We start from the raw sequence: 18,773 nt of genomic DNA on the forward strand, positions 1-18,773 counted from the left end.
GCCAATAACAATGCATTGAGTAGCCTAGAACATTCAGTCGGGACTCAAATTTCAAAAACAATATTTGGACGAAAAATGCAACTAATTTTAAACAACTGTTGCAGTGGCTTAAAGGAAGGGATGGAATGGGACAATGCTATGATTGTAAATAGCAGTGTCAAATATCCTCCTCACGCACTTCCATGTTGAGTCTCATTCTCTGCTTTATACACACGAATGATAAACACAGGTGTTAATTTCGGAAGGGGGGCTTTTCCGTTTGCGAGAGTGGAGACATCGAATCTGAATTTCCAACAATGAGAGATTTTTGTTCCAGTTAACCGAGATTAGTGACTGAATTTTTCATACACAGTGCATTCAGAAAGTATTCAGACCCCTTCCCTATTTCCACAATGTTACGTTACAGCCTTAATCTAAAATGGATTAAATAAAATGTTCCTCAATCTACACACAATACCCCTGAATTACAAAGCGAAAACAGATTTAGACATGTTTGCCAATTTATTACACATAAAAAACAGATACCATATTTACATAAGTATTCAGACCCTTTGCTATGAGACTGGAAATTGAGCTCAGGTGCATCCTGTTTCCATTGATCATCCTTGAGATGATTCTACAACTTGGAGTCCACCTGTGGTAAATTCAATCGATTGGACACGATTTGGAAAGGCACACACCTGTCTATATAAGGTCCTACACAGTTGACAGTAAATGTCAGAGCAAAAACTGTCCGTAGAGCTCTGAGACAGGATTGTGTCGAGGCACGACTAAAACATTTCTGCATCATTGAAGGTCCCCAAAAACACAGTTGCCTCCATCATTCTTAAAGGAAAGAAGTTCGGAACCACCAAGACTCTTTCTAGAGCTGGCCGCCGGGCCAAACTGAGCAATCGGAGGAGTAGGCCCTTGGTTAGGGAGGTGACCAAGAACCCGATGTCACTTGGACAGAGCTCCAGAGTTCCTCTGGAGATAGGAGAACCTTCCAGAAGGACAACCATCTCTGCAGCAGTCCAACAATCAGGCTTTTATGGTAGAGTGGCCAGACGGAAGCCACTGCTCAGTAAAAAGCACATGACAGCCCGCTTGGAGTTTGCCAAAAGGCACCTAAAGACACTCAGACCATGAGAAACAAGATTCTTTGGTCTGATGATAGTGGTGTGGGGGCTGTGCTTTGGCAAAGTGGGTGGGGTTATATCCTGCCTGTTTGGCCCTGTCCGGGGGTATCATCGGATGGGGCCACAGTGTCTTCTGATCCCTCCTGTCTCAGCCTCCAGTATTTATGCTGCAGTAGTTTATGTGCCGGGGGGCTAGGGTCAGTCTGTTTCATCTGGAGTATTCTCTTGTCTTATCCGGTGTCCTGTGTGAATTTAAATATGCTCTCTCTAATTCTCTCTTTCTCTCTTTCTTTCTTTCTCTCTCTCGGAGGACCTGAGCCCTAGGACCATGCCTCGGGACTACCTGGCATGATGACTCCTTGCTGTCCCCAGTCCACCTGGCCATGCTGCTGCTCCAGTTTCAACTGTTCTGCCTGCGGCCACGGAACCCTGACCTGTTCACCGGACGTGCTTGTTGCACCCTCGACAACTACAATGATTATTATTATTTGACCATGCTGGTCATTTATGAACATTTTAACATCTTGACTATGTTCTGTTATAATATCCACCCGGCACAGCCAGAAGAGGACTGGCCACCCCTCATAGCCTGGTTCCTCTCTAGGTTTCTTCCTAGGTTTTTGGCCTTTCTAGGGAGTTTTTCCTAGGGAGTTTTTCCTAGCCACCGTGCCTTTTTCACATGCATTGCTTGTTGTTTGGGGTTTTAGGCTGGGTTTCTGTACAGCACTTTGAGATTTCAGCTGATATACGAAGGGCTATATAAATAAATTTGATTTGATTTGATGAAACAAAGATTTAACTCTTTGGCCTGAATGCCAAGCGTCACGTCTGGAGGAAACATGGCACCATCCCTACGGTGAAGCGTGGGAGTGGCAGCATCGTGCTGTGGGGATGTTTTTCAGCGGCAGGAACTGGGAGACTGGTCAGGATCGAGGCAAAGATGAACGGAGCAAAGTAGAGTGATCCTTGATGATAACCCGATCCAGAGCGCTGAGGACCTTACAACAGGACAATGACCCTAAGCACACAGTCAAGGCAATGGCTTCGGGACAGGTCTCTGAATGTCCTTGAGTGGCCCAACTAGAGCCCAGATTTGAACTCGATCGAACATCTCTGGACCAAAAAATAACTGCAGCAACGCTCTCCATCCAACCGATCTGCAGAGAAGAATGGGAGAAACTCCCCAAATACAGGTGTGCCAAACTTCAACAAAGTACTGAGTAAAGGGTCTGAATACTTATGTAAATGTCATCCGTTTTTTATTTTATAAAATGTACACATATTTCTAAAAAAACAGTATTTGTTTGTTATTGTGGGGTATTGTGTGTAGATTGATGAGGGAAAAAAACTATTTAATACATTTTAGAAAAAGGCTGTAACCTAACAAAATGTGGAAAAATTCAAGAGGTCTGATTACTTTCCGAAGGCACTGTATATACACAAAAGAATGTGGACACCCCGTCAAATTAGTAGATTTGGCTATTTCAGCCACACCCGTTGCTGACGTATAAAATTTAGCAAACAGCCATGCAATCTCCATAGGTAAAACATTGGCAGTAGAATGGCTTTATTTTAAGATGGTTTTATCTTAATAATAATGATCGCGCTTATCAGGTAGCTAGCGCTTGCTAACGTTTCCACGTGGCTTGAGTAATCAGGTAGCTAGCTAACGCTGAACAGTCTACTTTTTGGGCCCTACTTTGGGCCTTGAAATGTGTGGAGTACTACAGATGTGACAAATGAAAACATTTCTTAATGTTTAAACTGCCTTTATGGATTTCCAGCTCAAACTATAAGACAAATTCATAAAATTCCACATGAATTTACAATTCTGCTGCCAGAAACAGTTTGGGTCTCACGGTGCGTCCCATTCAGATGGTTAAGCATTGCACCCGTTGTACTATTACTGTACCTCAATTGCACCTCGCTAAGTTAGCACTTCTTTCTCATTTAACTTCTCAAAGTATTGCCATACAGGACTTTGTTGCTGTGCTTTCCTTTCTCTGCCATTTTTCCAACTGTTGTCGATGATGACAGTTATCCTTGACTCCTTGCACATCGACTCCCGATGTCGACTCCCATTTCTGAGTGTCAAGATTCAATTCCACTAAGAATAGACTGCTAAGATTCTGGATTTTTGGAACGGAGGAGACTGATTAGTTGCCGTACTTCTGAGAACAAACCCTTCAAATCTTTCATAGCGAGCTAGCGAGGGACGGAGAGAGAGCGGAGGCGCACAGTATAGGCAGGTAGGCCACCAGGCAGGCAGACAGAAAGGTGCACTAGGCCTACAGTCCCTTCAGAAAGTGTTCATACTGACTTATTCCACATGCTGTTGTGTTACAGCCGGAATTAAAAACGGATACATAAGTATTCAGTACTTTAACAGTGATTAAAGCTGTGAGTCTTCCTACTTAAGTCTAGCTTTGCACAACTGGATTGTACAATATTTGCACATTATCCTTTAAAATTCTTCAAGCTCTGTCAAGTTAGTTGTTCATCATTGCTAGACAACCATTTACAAGTCTTGCCATAGATTTTAAGCCGATTTAAGTGAAAACTAACTAGGCCACTCAGGAACATTCAATGTTGTCTTGGTAAGCATCTACAGAGTATATTTGGTCTTGTGTTTTAGGTTATTGTCCTGCTGAAAGGTGAATTTTTTGTTTTTCGTTTAGATATTTTTCTTAAGGCAATTGACACTTTCTAGCGTCACACGGTGATACCATTTTCAATATTGAATAGCTCCCCATGTGTTAGTGCTAGAGACGTTTCTTGCAGCAGCTGCAGCTCAATCCCCTCTTTACAACGACATCAATCTTGTGAAAGCGGTCTTTTTCTACACGAGAGGATCCGGACAAGAAAATGTCACGAAATTGTCTGTAAAATCTGAACCATTTGAGCTACAAACGAATAAGTCCCCACCAACAAAAGATGACTCTCACGAGCACCGGTGTCAGTTGTTCTGCTCTACAACATCCACAAGCTTTACAGCAGAACTGTCTCAGATGTCGTAATTTTGAAGCGGTGTTCTTCCAAAACCAACTGTCCAGGCTGAACCGTTGGAGCTACAAACTAATATGTCACCAATAAAAAGGGTAGGCTCTAACAAATATGGAAGTGTTGGTTGTTTTGCTCTACAACGCACACAAGCTTCAGGGGAGTCGTCTGAAGGTAACCTAGTACCGGGCTGTAGAAATGGCACAACGTGCATAGGGGGTAAAACAACAAAGGTGTTACGAATAACGGTAACAAACATGGGTCTAAAAAGTTGTTTTTTTTCCCAGAGTTCTCTCAGATATAGGACAGACACTTCAAAACTCTATTTCTTATGATTTATTTTTGACCATCTGTGTTGCAATGTACAAATGTGTTATTCAATGAGTTTCTATGGGCTACAGCAGTAAAGGCCAAATTCAATGTTAAATATTTTTTTAAATGTTTTATACGTACAGGGGTCCTAAAATTCAAAATCAAATGCCTAAATTATCAATTTTATGACCATCTTAAAACAATTCCATATGTTAGCTTAGTAGATATTGCGATCTAAGGGCTTAAACATGTTAACGTTCACACCCCTATGGAGTACACTACCTTTGGGCCCTGAAATGTATGGATCACACTACCTTTTGCCCTGAAATGTATGGAGTACACTACCTTTGGGCCCTATAGAGAAGTAAGGGAGACCGGGGACAATTGTAAAACTGGTCAATTGTAATGCATCAATTATTTAAATTGAGGAAGCCTTACTTTTTTTTGCCACCTCTCAGTTTTGATTATTGACCTGTAGAACATTATGCATGTATCTAAACATATAATTTTTTATCAGTATAGTTGATGACAATTATTGTTGTATGTTCTCACAAGACTAATTTGGAAAGAGTTCTATGCTTGGGGTTAGGTGTAACGCAATGCTGTACGTCACCCCTTACTTAAAATGATATAAGTAATAGACACATAGACACCTTCACATATTTATATAAAATGTAACTTATTTACATCAACTTTGGTAGTGCAACCAAGATAATACTTCAGAAAAATTTACACTTTTTTAACACTAATGCAAAATATAATATTTTGGATACTCAGTTCTGGGCAAGATAAAAGAAAAATGTCAACTTAGTGTATTATCATCCAAATATCAGTTAAAAAAAATCATAATTTTTCAATTACATAAATGTTTTACCATTGAAGACAGTGTTACAACTGTCCCATATACAACTAACCATGGTCATTGGTGGCACCGCGAAATACGAGGCCTGGCTAGCAAGCCAAACAGCTTGTTAGCTAGCTTGTCAGTTGACTGTTAGCTAGCCAAAATACTTGTTTTGATAGCTACATCTTATCATCTGAGGCTTTAAAAGTGTAATTATACTTTGATTTAGAGATTAAAACAAATCATTTTTTTAATGCTAATTAGCAAATGCAACAACGACTGATAATGATAGAGCACGTAACAAATGTAAATTTTTTGTGTGACATTTTGAATTCACTACAAACAGTGTTAAAGTAAATAAGATTTTAAGAAACAACTCCAAAATAGTCTCTCCTACATTACCTTTGGGCCCTCTAACAACTGTATGGAGGAATACACTACCTTTGGGCCCTCTAAAAAAGCTTAATGTAGCATTAACACTGTAGTGTGGGTAAGTGTGTTGAATTAAATTTAACACTATTAGTTGATTTAACACTTGCGATGTTGCTGTGTACCTTTGGGTCCTTTCACTAGCTTGATCTCCATCACCTTCTCTGAGACAGGCTTCCTCCGGCGGACGTAGAGGCGCACCAGCGACCCGGCCTCCTTCAGAGCTTCCACCGCCCGACTGTGGGTCACGTCCCGCACGTCCGCCTCATTCACCCGCAGGATGACGTCGTTGACCCTTCACCGGGGTGAAGAGGAATGACAGTTAAAGCCAGGGTGGGGTCCCATAATCCCATCATAATTTCAGCCAACTCATTATTTAAAGGACAAGTTCAGTACTTTACAACTTAAAGTCAATTGGTTCCTCAGTTTGTAGTGACTGTACGAAGAAAAACGAACCATGGATTACAGTTTCTATTGGCCCATAGACTACTTTCAGGGTGGGGAACCATCATGTTGCGAAAAACTGAACTTCTCTTTTAAACCCTGCAGGTGTAATGCATTATGATGGAGGTATAATGCTTTGTAACACTTGTCATGAGCATGTACGACCCACTCATATTTTCCAGTCACAAGAACTGAAGGTAAATTACCAGTTTGCTTCAAATTACCAATAATTTCAATTGACAACCAAATTCAAATGACAACAAAAACAAACAATCGAGTAATACACTTACTTTGGGTAAGAGTGGACCTTTATTTTGGCTGCTATGTCTAGAAGAGATCTCAGTGACTTTGAAAGAGGAGTCTCAAAGGAGCATGGGGGTTTAAAAACGGTGTCTCTCTCAGTCACCAGATCTCAACCCAAATAAACAATTATGGGAGATTATGGAGTGGCACTTGAGACTGTTTTCCAGCACCATAAACAAAACACTGAATGATGGAATTTATTGTGGAAGAATTGTGTCGCATCCCTCCAATAGAGTTCCAGACACTTGCAGAATCTATGCCAAGAGACATTGAAGCTGTTCTGGCAGCTGGTAAGGGCCCAATGCCCTATTAACACACTATGCTGGGGGTTTCCTTTATTTTGGCAGTTACGTGCATGTAAGTATATAAAATGACTTGAAAATGACCAAGAACATCAGGAAATATCTCAGATATCCCACTTTACCTTTCCAAATTGACTAGATGAAATGGAACTGACCCTGTACCCCTTTGAGCTTTCTCAAACTTGTGCAACCAAAACCGACATCGGGTGCCATATTTGCCCCCCCCGTCGATGGAGAATGTCACACTGGCTCACGTCCGCTATTGTGACTCTTGCTTATCTTGGACACTTGTCAACGGCTGTATTAAGTTCTTCTGCCGGGGACTAGTGTAATATTGATGAGGTGGTGAAAGCACCCAAGCACTCTGACCCTGTGGGTGTGTCTGTGGGGTCCACAGGGAAGCTTGTGTCTGTCAGTGACAGTCGGGATATTGAATTATGTTACCTGCCAGGGTGTTACTGTTCAGGGTCGTGTTCAGTCGGGCACAATATGAACCCAGGTCTGCAATTTGCAACAGTCACCCTCTCAATGCTCCTCTTTCTATGCTGTGCTAGTAGGCTGCGTGAGTAATATCCTGGGTCCTATCCACACAAACGTATTACTCTTCTAAGACCCCAGACAATCTGGGATCATTTAGGGATGCCAAACTGACGGATGTGCACATGTAGGCTACACGTTTAAGCAGTGGATCTGGAAGTGCGTAGCCTACAGATCCAAAAGATGAGACAAACAGACATACAGTACCAGTCAAAAGTTTGGACACTCATTCAAGGGTTTTTCTTCATTTTTACTATATTCTACATTGTAGAATTTAGTAAAAAATCATGTAGTAACCAAAAAAGTGTTAAACAAATCAAAACGTATTTTGATTCTTCAAAGTAGCCACCCTTTGCCTTGATGACAGCTTTGCACACTCTTGGCATTCTCTCAACCAGCTTCATGAGGTAGTCACCTGGAATGCATTTCAATTAACAGGTGTGCCATGTTAAAAGTTAATTTGTGGAATGTTTCCTTCTTAATGCATTTGAGCCAATCAGTTGTGTTGTGACAAGGCAGGAATGATATACAGAAGATAGCACTATTTGGTAAAAGACCGAGTCCATATTATGGCAAGAACAGCTCAAATAAGCAAAGAGAAACGGCAGTCCATCATTATTTTAAGACATGAAGGTCAGTCAATCCGGAAAATGTCAAGAACTTTGAAAGTTTCAAGTGCAGTGGCAAAAACCACCAAGCGCTATGATGAAACTGGTTCTCATGAGGACCGCCACAGTAAAGGAAGACCCAGAGTTACCTCTGCTGAAGAGGATAAAGTTCATTAGAGTTAACTGCACCTCAGATTGCAGCCCAAATAAATGCTTCACAGAGTTCAAGTAACAGACACATCTCAACATCAACTGTTCAGAGGAGACTGCATGAATCAGGCCTTCATGGTAGAATTGCTGCAAAGAAACCACTACTAAAGGACACCAATATGAAGAAGAGACTTGGTTGGCCAAGAAACACAGGCAATGGACATTAGACCGGTGGAAATCTGTCCTTTTGTCTGAGTCCAAATTTGAGATTTATGGTTCTAACCGCCATGTTTTTGTGAGACGCAGAGTAGGTGAACGGATAATCTCTGCATGTGTGGTTCCCACTGTGAAGCATGCAGGAGGTGTGATGGTGTGTTTGGATGCTTTGTTGGTGACACTGTCAGTGATTTATTTAGAACAGGACAATGACCCAACACACCTCCAGGCTGTGTAAGGGCTATTTGACCAAGAAGGAGAGTGATGAAGTGCTGCATCAGATGACCTGGCCTCCACAATCACCCGACCTCAAATGAGATGATTTGGGATGAGTTGGACCGCCGAGTGAAGGAAAAGCAGCCAACAAGTGTTCAGCATATGTGGGAACTCCTTCAAGACTGTTGGAGAAGCATTCCAGGTGAAGCTGGTTGAAAGAATGCCAAGAGTGAATAAAGCTGTCATCAAGGCAAAGGGTGGCTACTTTGAAATATCAAAAAATATTTTGATTTGTTTAACACTTTTTTGGTTACTACATGATTCCATATGTGTTATTTCATAGTTTTGATGTCTTCACTATTATTCGACAATGTAGGAAACAGCAAAAATAAAGAAAAACCCTTGAATGAGTAGCTCTGTCCAAACTTTTGACTGGTACTGTATACCTAAAGGTCTTATGTAAGCCAATTCAGAGTATATAACGAACAATTACACAATGTGTCAGTATGTGTGTACAGTCGTGGCCAAAAGTTTTGAGAATGACACAAATATTAATTTTCACAAAGTCTGCTGCTTCAGTGTCTTTAGATATTTTTGTCAGATGTTACTATGGAATACTGAAGTATAATTACAAGCATTTCATAAGTGTCAAAGGCTTTTATGGACAATTACATGAAGTTGATGCAAAGAGTCAATATTTGCAGTGTTGACCCTTCTTTTTCAAGACCTCCGCAATCCGCCCTGGCATGCTGTCAATTAACTTCTGGGCCACATCCTGACTGATGGCATCCCATTCTTGCATAACCAATGCTTGGAGTTTGTCAGAATTTGTGGGTTTTTGTTTGTCCACCCGCCTCTTGAGGATTGACCACAAGTTCTCAATGGGATTAAGGTCTGGGGAGTTTCCTGGCCATGGACCCAAAATATTGATGTTTTGTTCCCCGAGCCACTTAGTTACCACTTTTGCCTTATGGCAAGGTGCTCCATCATGCTGGAAAAGGCATTGTTCGTCACCAAACTGTTCCTGGATGGTTGGGAGAAGTTGCTCTCGGAGGATGCGTTGGTACCATTCTTTATTCATGGCTGTGTTCTTAGGCAAAATTGTGAAAAACTGTTATTTGAACTCAATCAGCATGACAGAGTGATCTCCAGCCTTGTCCTCGTTAACACTCACACCTGTGTTAACGAGAGAATCACTGACATGATGTCAGCTGGTCCTTTTGTGGCAGGGCTGAAATGCAGTGGAAATGTTTTTGGGGGGGGATTCAGTTCATTTTCATTAATTGCAATTCATCTGATCACTCTTCATAACATTCTGGAGTATATGCAAATTGCCATCATACAAACTGAGGCAGCAGACTTTGTGAAAATTAATATTTGTGTCATTCTCAAAACTTTTGGCCACAACTGTACCTGTGTGTGTGTATTCATTAAGGATGTGACAAATGTAAAAAATGTTATTTATCGGTTTTCAGTTAAAACAAAAAAGAAAAAAAAACATTTGTTGGAAACAATGAAAGCTTACCTTAGTGGTCAAATGATTGTGTTCACCAAAAAGAAAAAAAGAAAACAGAAAACATTAAGACCTTTACAGAACGTATCCTGAGCCTAGACAGGCTATATGCTCTTCAAAAAACAACCAGTGATACTAGCTCACCAACTATGTCAATCTGCCACATTGCATACAATTGCACAAATAAATGACAGTGATGGTATGCCCACCTGAGACAACAATGAAATAGACAATGTCAAAAACGTATATTCTAATTTATATCAATCAGAATACATTGGAAACACACCCCTAATTGAAGCACACTACCCACCGCTTCCGAGTATATTACTCGCCAATGTCCAGTATCTAGATAACCTCTCTAGGGTATGTGGGACGAAATCGTCCCACCTACTCAACAGCCAGTGCAATCCCGTGGCGCAATATTTAAATACCTTAGAAATGCTATTACTTCAATTTCTCAAACATATGACTATTTTACACCATTTTAAAGACAAGACTCTCGTTAATCTAACCACACTGTCCGATTTCAAAAAGGCTTTACAACGAAAGCAAAACATTAGATTATGTCAGCAGAGTACCCAGCCAGAAATAATCAGACACCCATTTTTCAAGCTAGCATATAATGTCACAAAAACCAAACCCACAGCTAAATGCAGCACTAACCTTTGATGATCTTCATCAGATGACACTCCTAGGACATTATGTTATACAATACATGCATGTTTTGTTCAATCAAGTTCATATTTATATCAAAAACCAGCTTTTACATTAGCATGTGACGTTCAGAACTTCCGCAAACTTCCGGTGAATTTACTAAATTACTCACGATAAACTTTCACAAAAAACATAACAATTATTTTAAGAATTATAGATACAGAACTCCTTTATGCAATTGCTATGTCCGATTTTAAAATAGCTTTTCGGCAAAAGCACATTTTGCAATATTCTGAGTAGATAGCTCGCCATCAGCTAGCTATTTTGACACCCACCAAGTTTGGCACTCACCAAATTCAGATTTACTATAAGAAAAATTGGATTACCTTTGATGTTCTTCGTCAGAATGCACTCCCAGGACGTCTACTTCAATAACAAATGTTGGTTTGGTTCAAAATAATCCATAGTTATGTTCAAATATCCTCTGTTTTGTTCGTGCGTTCATGACACTATCCCAAGGGTAACGAAGGGTGACGCGCCCGGCGCGTATCGTGACAAAAAAATTATAAATATTCCATTACCGTACTTCGAAGCATGACAAACGCTGTTTAACCTGTTGGGGATGGGGGCAGTATTTACACGGCCGGATAAAAAACGCACCCGATTTAATCTGGTTACTACTCCTGCCCAGTAACTAGAATATGCATATAATTATTGGCTTTGGATAGAAAACACCCTAAAGTTTCTAAAACTGTTTGAATGGTGTCTGTGAGTATAACAGAACTCATATGGCAGGCAAAAACCGATTCATTTAGCACTTCCTAAGGCTTCCACTAGATGTCAACAGTCTTTACAAAGTGGTTTGAGTCTTCTCCGGTAAAAACTGACCGAACGAGAGGCCTGGAAAGTTGGTCATAGGGGGAGGGCCATTACTACTATGACGAACGTCTTGCGTCCAGACTAAACATCTTCTTTGCTTGCTTTAAGGATAATACAGTGCCACCGACGCGGCCCGCTACCAAGGACTGCAGGCCCCCCCTCTCCTTCTCCATGGCTGACGTGAGTAAGACGTTTACACATGTTAACCCTCGCAAGGCCCAGACGGCATCCCTAGCCGCGTCCTCAGAGCATGTGCAGACCAGCTGGTGTGTTTACGGACATATTCAATCTCTCCCTATCCCAGTCTGGTGTCCCCACATGCTTCAAGATGGCCACCATTGTTCCTGTACCAATGAAGGCAAAGATAACTAAACTAAATTACTATTGCCCCGTAGCACTCATTTCTGTCATCATGAAGTGCTTTGAGATACTAGTCAAGGATCATATCACCTCCACCTTACCTGCCACCCAAGACACACTTCAAGTTGCATACCGCCCCAATAGGTCCACAGACGATGCAATCGCCATCACACTGCCCTATCTCATCTGGACAAGACGAATACCTATGTAAGAATGCTGTTCATTGACTACACTGGGGCCCCACAATGGTGCGTGCTCAGCCCCCTCCTGTACATCCTGTTCACCCATGACTGCGTGGCCATCCATGCCTCCAACTCAATCATCAAGTTTGCAGACACAGTAGTGGACTTGCTTACCAACAACGACGAGACAGCCTACAGGGAGGAGGTGAGGGCACTCGGAATGTGGTGTCAGAAAAACAACCTCTCACTCAACGTCAACAAAACAAATGACATGATCGTGGACTTCAGGAAATTGCAGAGGGAGAACCCCCCTATCCACATCGACGGGAAAGCAGTGGAGAATGTGGAAAGTTTTAAGATCCTCGGCGTACACATCACAGACAAACTGAAATGGTCCACCCACACAGACAGTGTGGTGAAGAAGGCACAACAGCGCCTCTTCAACCTCAGGAGGCTGAATAAATTTCCCTCACAAACTTTTACAGATGCACAACTGAGAGCATCCTGTCGGGCTGTATCACTGCCTGGTACGGCAACTGCACCGCCCACAACTGCAAGGCTCTACAGAGGGTGGTGCGGTCTGTAAAACACATCACCGGGGGCAAACTACCTGCCTGCCCTACAGGACATCTACAGCACCCGATGTCACAGGAAGGCCAAAAAGATCATCAAGGACAACAACCACCCGAGCCACTGCCTGTTCACCCCACTACCATCCAGAAGGTGAGGTCAGTACAGGTGCATCAAAGCTGGGACCGAGAGTCTGAAAAACAGCTTCTATCTCAAGGCCATAGACTGCTAAACAGCCATCACTGACACAGAGAGGCTGCTGCCTACTGTCATGACATGGCCCTATTTGGGTATAGCTAGTGGCTTCCCCCTCCTACACCCAGGTTCTGTTATCTCAGGTTGTAAATTCCTGGAGGAGACTCTCTCCTCCTGACCATGCAGTATAGAGAGAGAGAGTTTCACAGTAGAACAAAGGAACTTCTACATCACAGAACTTGAGAACAGAACAATATCCATGTTTTGGAGAATGTGTAAACGGTAGGTGGAGAAGCCAGCTACGACCCGGTCCATTTTGTTTCATGTTTGTAACCTCATGAAAGAAAATACAGCCACATAACCATAACTCTGTTATACAGGTGCCTCCGTTATGAGGTTTGTGTCTAATTATTGTATAAAATGAATGAGTAAAGATGAAACTATTTGTGAAATGATGTAAGGTGATGTTAAACCTTTTAATGAAAGAGAATTGTATTCCCTCTAAAGTTTAACCAAGTCATTGGCCTGTCCCCGTGAGCACAGACATGATCTGGCTTCATGGAACAGCCCTTTTCTACTGTTACGAATAAAACCCCCACCTGAAGAAATCCTCTTCAGACCATGCATACCTCGGTCAGCTGAGGGGGCAAAGGTTTGAGTAGAGACCACAAAAACCTCAGTATAAGCTAAGGTTGTGATGGTTGTTAAATTCCTAACCATACCACGTGGAGCATTGGCTACACGGCGGGAAATGGTTAAACTCTGAGACTATCGATCCCGACAGAATAAGAGCAAATCTTAGATACTAATTACTAGTCTGCAGCTAGAAATTATGTCAACCTGGGATGCCGACAACCGACAACTGCCGAAACATATTTTCTATAAGAAGCATGTGACGAGGTTAATTCGTCTACAACAGCAACATGTGCTAAATGACTACGCTAAACTTGCCACAGCTTTGAAATTAGAATTCAGTGGTTCTGCACCTCGCAAACACGATAGCTCACTAGCTAACACCTTCAAACAAGCTCGGAACGAACACCCACAAGCTTACTATTATAGGCTTCGTTCAGCTTACTTTGGCCTACTCACTGAAACAGGAATGGAAGAGCTGTTACCATTCAAACAAATGTTTCTGTCGAACATGTATCCCATCTTCATTACCTACTTGGGCCCTGCAGCCCACGTTGGCTTGCCTATCTTACAACTCAGAGAGCTTGCAAGCACAGCTTTTGAGACATCAAAAGTTCACAACGCTAAGAGCCCTGACCACTAGGGTTTTGAAGTTTGACCAGGAGCACTCACTCCAGTTAGAGCGTGCATTATCAGGTATTGGAGCGTTGAGAGACGACGCACAACAACGGTTTATACCACGAAACCATGATTCCAATGACCCCCGCGGTCAAAATAACTGTAAAGTACGTCGCCATCAAAACGACTACCGCGACAATCGACCTGTTCATTACGTTCCTGCACCCAACCCACACAAAGTGTCAGAGCACAAGGGTAACAACGGGTTGAAGGACGCTCAAAACGTAGACCAATGTTCTCCAGAAGTTCCACTACATGAAGAACGAAAGCGAGAAAAATTTGAGAAAAGGGTAAAAGTCACAAGGACTAGACAGGGAATTACCGGACACCAGGTCCACAGGAATTAACACCCATAGCCAGGACGTTAAAATTCAAATTTCTCCCGCTCTCACTCGAGACCCTATCCAGGGCACACTTGATCAAGAAACAAGACCACGGGCTTTGTCTATAGACTCTGATACAAAGGTTGCAAAGAAAAAGGTCAAATGCTTCGTTAAAGCCAAGCCCACTCAAAATCTGAAAAGTCGATCTGCTTCCACCTTGAACAGAAATGGCACATCATGTCGTTGCGAACGACCACTCCACTTTGTGGGGAATATGTCCACTAAACATGAATCTAAATGCCCATACCTAGAAACAGTCCTGGAGGACTGCTTAACTTGTCATGCGCTAATTGATTAGGGTGCGACAATATCACTCATCCCTCAAACATTGTTCGATGATCTCAAAAGGGCTTTGAAACCAACTAAATGTTGGTTAAAAGTGGAACGATGCGACACTACGAGGTGTCACTCAGACTACCACGCCTCTCACATTGAGAGTCATGCTGAAACTACACTTCCAGGACGTATCGCTCGTTCACCCTGTGTATGTTACCAGCCTAGAATCTGTACCCCTGCTACTTGGAGCAGACTTGATGGATCGGTTACTCCCACTGATGGATTGGAAAACCAACCAGGCCACAGTGCCTTCGCCACTGACCACACTGTCAACCCCTAACGCTAGCTGCAACGCAGTCATTCACGAGGGGTATCTGTCGAAAGCACCCCGTTGGAAAAAGAGATTTAGAACTCTTGGTGCAGAATCCAAGGAGATATTACGATATCTCGACACATTCCATCAGCCAACCTGATTGACCATTATTTTCACGATTTCGAGCCAGCTGTCTCTGTGAATGAGCAACTTCCCTCCGACTTGCAGTCGTGCAATACGGTAGTTGAGATGAACTTCTCTTGACCTTCGGACACTTCCGCAAGCACTGCGGCCGTCTCAGCAAGAAAAACATTGATGTGCAGAGTATACTCTGCTTCCGATGATACACCTTCCACTTTGTGGGGGACTGTCACCCCTTACAATGACCCCAATGGTGTCAGTCCAGCAACTTACCCGATGACTCCCACTGGTGAAACTCTTTGCAATATCACAGACCGATATCACCGTCTCATTTCACAGGTACTGAAGAGGTTGCCACACGAGGACGCGGTGGTGACTGACAGGCCTCGACAGCCACTGAGCACTTTGAAGCACAAACACCAGGAGATTTGGTTGAAAGGTTACAACCATTCTCATAACAACGCGGTCGCTGACAACTCGTACATAGGGTCTGACCTTTTCGTTTGCGCCTCAGATACCAACACTGGTGGGGGGGTCCCGAGATACAAAGGGGCGAAATAGTAGCCCAGACCCTTGATGAGCCTCATCGAGGCTGGTGGGGGGGGGGGGTGGGGGGGTCGAGACTACGAGTTGTAAACTCACCTATGTGAACAGTGAGGAAAAGACGGGCCCCTAGACGGGGATAATCTTAGAACACATCTAAGATATTACTGAGGTGTATCACACTGGTCGTAGAAGAAGTCCAGAGGACTTCCACCTCAAACAAATGGCAAAGAATTATAAATTGTCATGCCTTGCCATGTGTAGGTTCAACTACAATACAACTAGTAAAATGCTCTAATCATGTGTTCCGGTAGGATAATATTTCAGAATAAATCGGTAGGATAACTGGTCCCCTTGAGTACCAGTACCAATACCAGCAACAGCAACAGACAGTCCAGCTACAATCAGTAAGAAGGTTAGTGACCTAACCAAACAAATTACCCTTGACAACAGCGGCATAGGAGTCACTCAGAGTGCAACACGGGGAAGGGAATCTCCAGAACACTCTTCTGATGGTTAACACACATGCCACTAATAAATAGAACCCTCCTTTTAGTAGGAAAGTTATTAGAAGTTATGAACCATGATCACACCACATACGACTGGTCCGATGCTTATAGAGTACTTCCGTCGTGAGGTTAGCTCCTCCGTGGATAACGTAGCTATCAAAAAGACTTCTTCATACCTATCGCTACTACAATAGTGGAAGACACAGTGACTTGAAAAACCACTAGACTCCCGACACCAATTCTGACTGACCTCCAGGCATTGACCTGAAAATTATCTGATTACGTCAGTGTCATTCTGAACAAGTTGTAGTCTGCCAGGATGAAAGACAATACAGCCACGTTACCATAATTCTGTTTATACAGGTGCCTCTGTTATGAGGTTTGCATCTAATTATTGTATAAAATGAATGAGTAAAGATGAAACTATTTGTGATGTTAAAACTTCTTATGGATGGGTGGCAGTATTGAGTAGCTTGGATGAAGAAGGTGCCCAGAGTGAACTGCCTGCTACTCAGTCCCAGAAGCTAAGATATGCATATAGTTAGTAGATTTGGATAGAAAACACTCAGAAGTTTCTAAAACTGTTTGAATGATGTCTGTGAGTATAACAGAACTCATATGGCAGGCAAAAACCGGAGAACAAAATCCAACCAGGGAGTGTAGAAATCCGAGGTTGTAGTTTTTCAAGTGATTGCCTATCCAGTATACAGTGTCTGTGGGGTCATTTTGCACTTCCTAAGGCTTCCACTAGATGTCAACAGTCTTTAGAACATTGTTTTATGCTTCTACTGTGAATGGGGGGAGAATAAGAGCCATTGGAATCAGATGACTGAGAAAATGACATGAGCTCAGTGGTGCGCACTCCCGTGAGAGTTAGGCGTGTTCTTTTTCATTTCTGAAGACAAAGAAATCGTCCGGTTGGAATATTATGGAAGATTTATGATAAAAACATTCTAAAGATTGATTCTATACATCGTTTGACATGTTTCTACAAACTGTAATATAACTTTTTTGACTATTCGTCTGAACTAACTGCGCGAACACAGTGCATTTGGATTACTCGACGGAACGCGCAAACAAAAAGGAGGTATTTGGAGATAAAGGATGGACTTTATCGAACAAAACAAACATTTATTGTGGAACTGGGATTTCTGGGAGTGCATTCCGATGAAGATCATCAAAGGTAAGTGAATAGTTATAATGGTATTTGTGACTTCTGTTGACTCCAAAATGGCGGGTATCTGTATGGATTGTTTTTATGTTTGAGCGCTGTACTCAGATTATTGCAAAGTTTGCTTTCGCCGTAAAGCTTTTTGAAATCTGACACAGCGGTTGCATTAAGGAGAAGTGTATCTTTAATTCTGTGCATAACACTTGTATATTTTATCAAAGTTTATGATAAGTATTTCTGTTAATTGATGAGGCTCTCTGCAAAGTCACCGGACGTTTTGGAGGCAAAACATTACTGAACATAAGGCGCCAAAGTAAACTGAGATTTTTGGATATAAATATGAACTTTATCGAACAAAACATACATGTATTGTGTAACATGAAGTCCTATGAGTGCCATCTGATGAAGATCATCAAAGGTTAGTGATTAATTGTATCTCTATTTCTGCTTTTTGTGACTCCTCTCTTTGGCTGGAAAATGGCTGTATGTTTTTTTGTGACTAGGTGCTGACCTAACAATCGTTTGGTGTGCTTTCGCACCTTTTTGAAATCGGACACTGTGGTTGGATTAATGAGAATCTTATCTTTAAAATGGTGTATAATACTTGTATGTTTGAGAAATTTTAATTATGAGAGTTTTGCTGTTTTGAATTTAGCACTCTGCACTTTCACTGGCTGTTGTCATATCAATCCCGTTAACGGGATTTCAGCCGTAAGAAGCTAAACCCCCCCCGAATCTGGTGTATCCCAATTGCTACACCTATAAAAAATGTTTTAAGGCACTGGACACAATGATAAAGAGTTTATGGAATAAAAAAAACGCAAATCTATAAAGCCATACAGCAAAAACCAAAAGAACTAGGGGGTTTGGGCCTCTCACTTTCAAAAATAGTATTGGGCCGCAAACATTCGTAATATGTTTTGGATTCAGCCTCAAGACTAACTCCAGAGTGGGCAATCATAGAATCTAAATCCTGTATGGGCATATCATTAAGAACGATCTCTTCCACACTCATTTGACAGAATTGAATGCTTGTGTTTCATCATTTAGTCAGATATACTTGGATATGTAGTGTAGTGTTTGCTTATCTTGTCAATGAAAAAGTAATTAAAGTAGTTGGCAATATCAGTGGGTTTTGTGATGAATGAGCCATCTGATTCAATAAATGACAGATTTGAGTTTGCCCTTTTCCCCAAAAGGTTATTTAGTTTAGTCACATAATTTCTTAATTCGCAGTATGTTTGCCAATCGATTGGGCTGCCAAACTTATTTGCCATACCTTTTGCCTCATCCC

General features: G+C 42.0%; 1 protein-coding gene across 19 annotated transcripts in view; it reads right to left on the minus strand.

The window, feature by feature from the left end:
• Window positions 1-18,773, minus strand: part of LOC115156587 (disks large homolog 1) — a 285,164-nt gene that overhangs the window by 102,779 nt on the left and 163,612 nt on the right. For all 19 annotated transcript variants that reach the window (XM_029704079.1, XM_029704077.1, XM_029704076.1 and 16 more), the window contains one exon: window positions 5,829-5,998. In XM_029704079.1, the coding sequence (XP_029559939.1) occupies window positions 5,829-5,998 (170 nt within the window). The remainder of the gene's footprint in view (window positions 1-5,828; window positions 5,999-18,773) is intronic.

Source organism: Salmo trutta, chromosome 21 (genome assembly GCF_901001165.1).
Source record: "Salmo trutta chromosome 21, fSalTru1.1, whole genome shotgun sequence".
In the NCBI taxonomy this organism is placed as follows: domain Eukaryota; kingdom Metazoa; phylum Chordata; class Actinopteri; order Salmoniformes; family Salmonidae; genus Salmo; species Salmo trutta.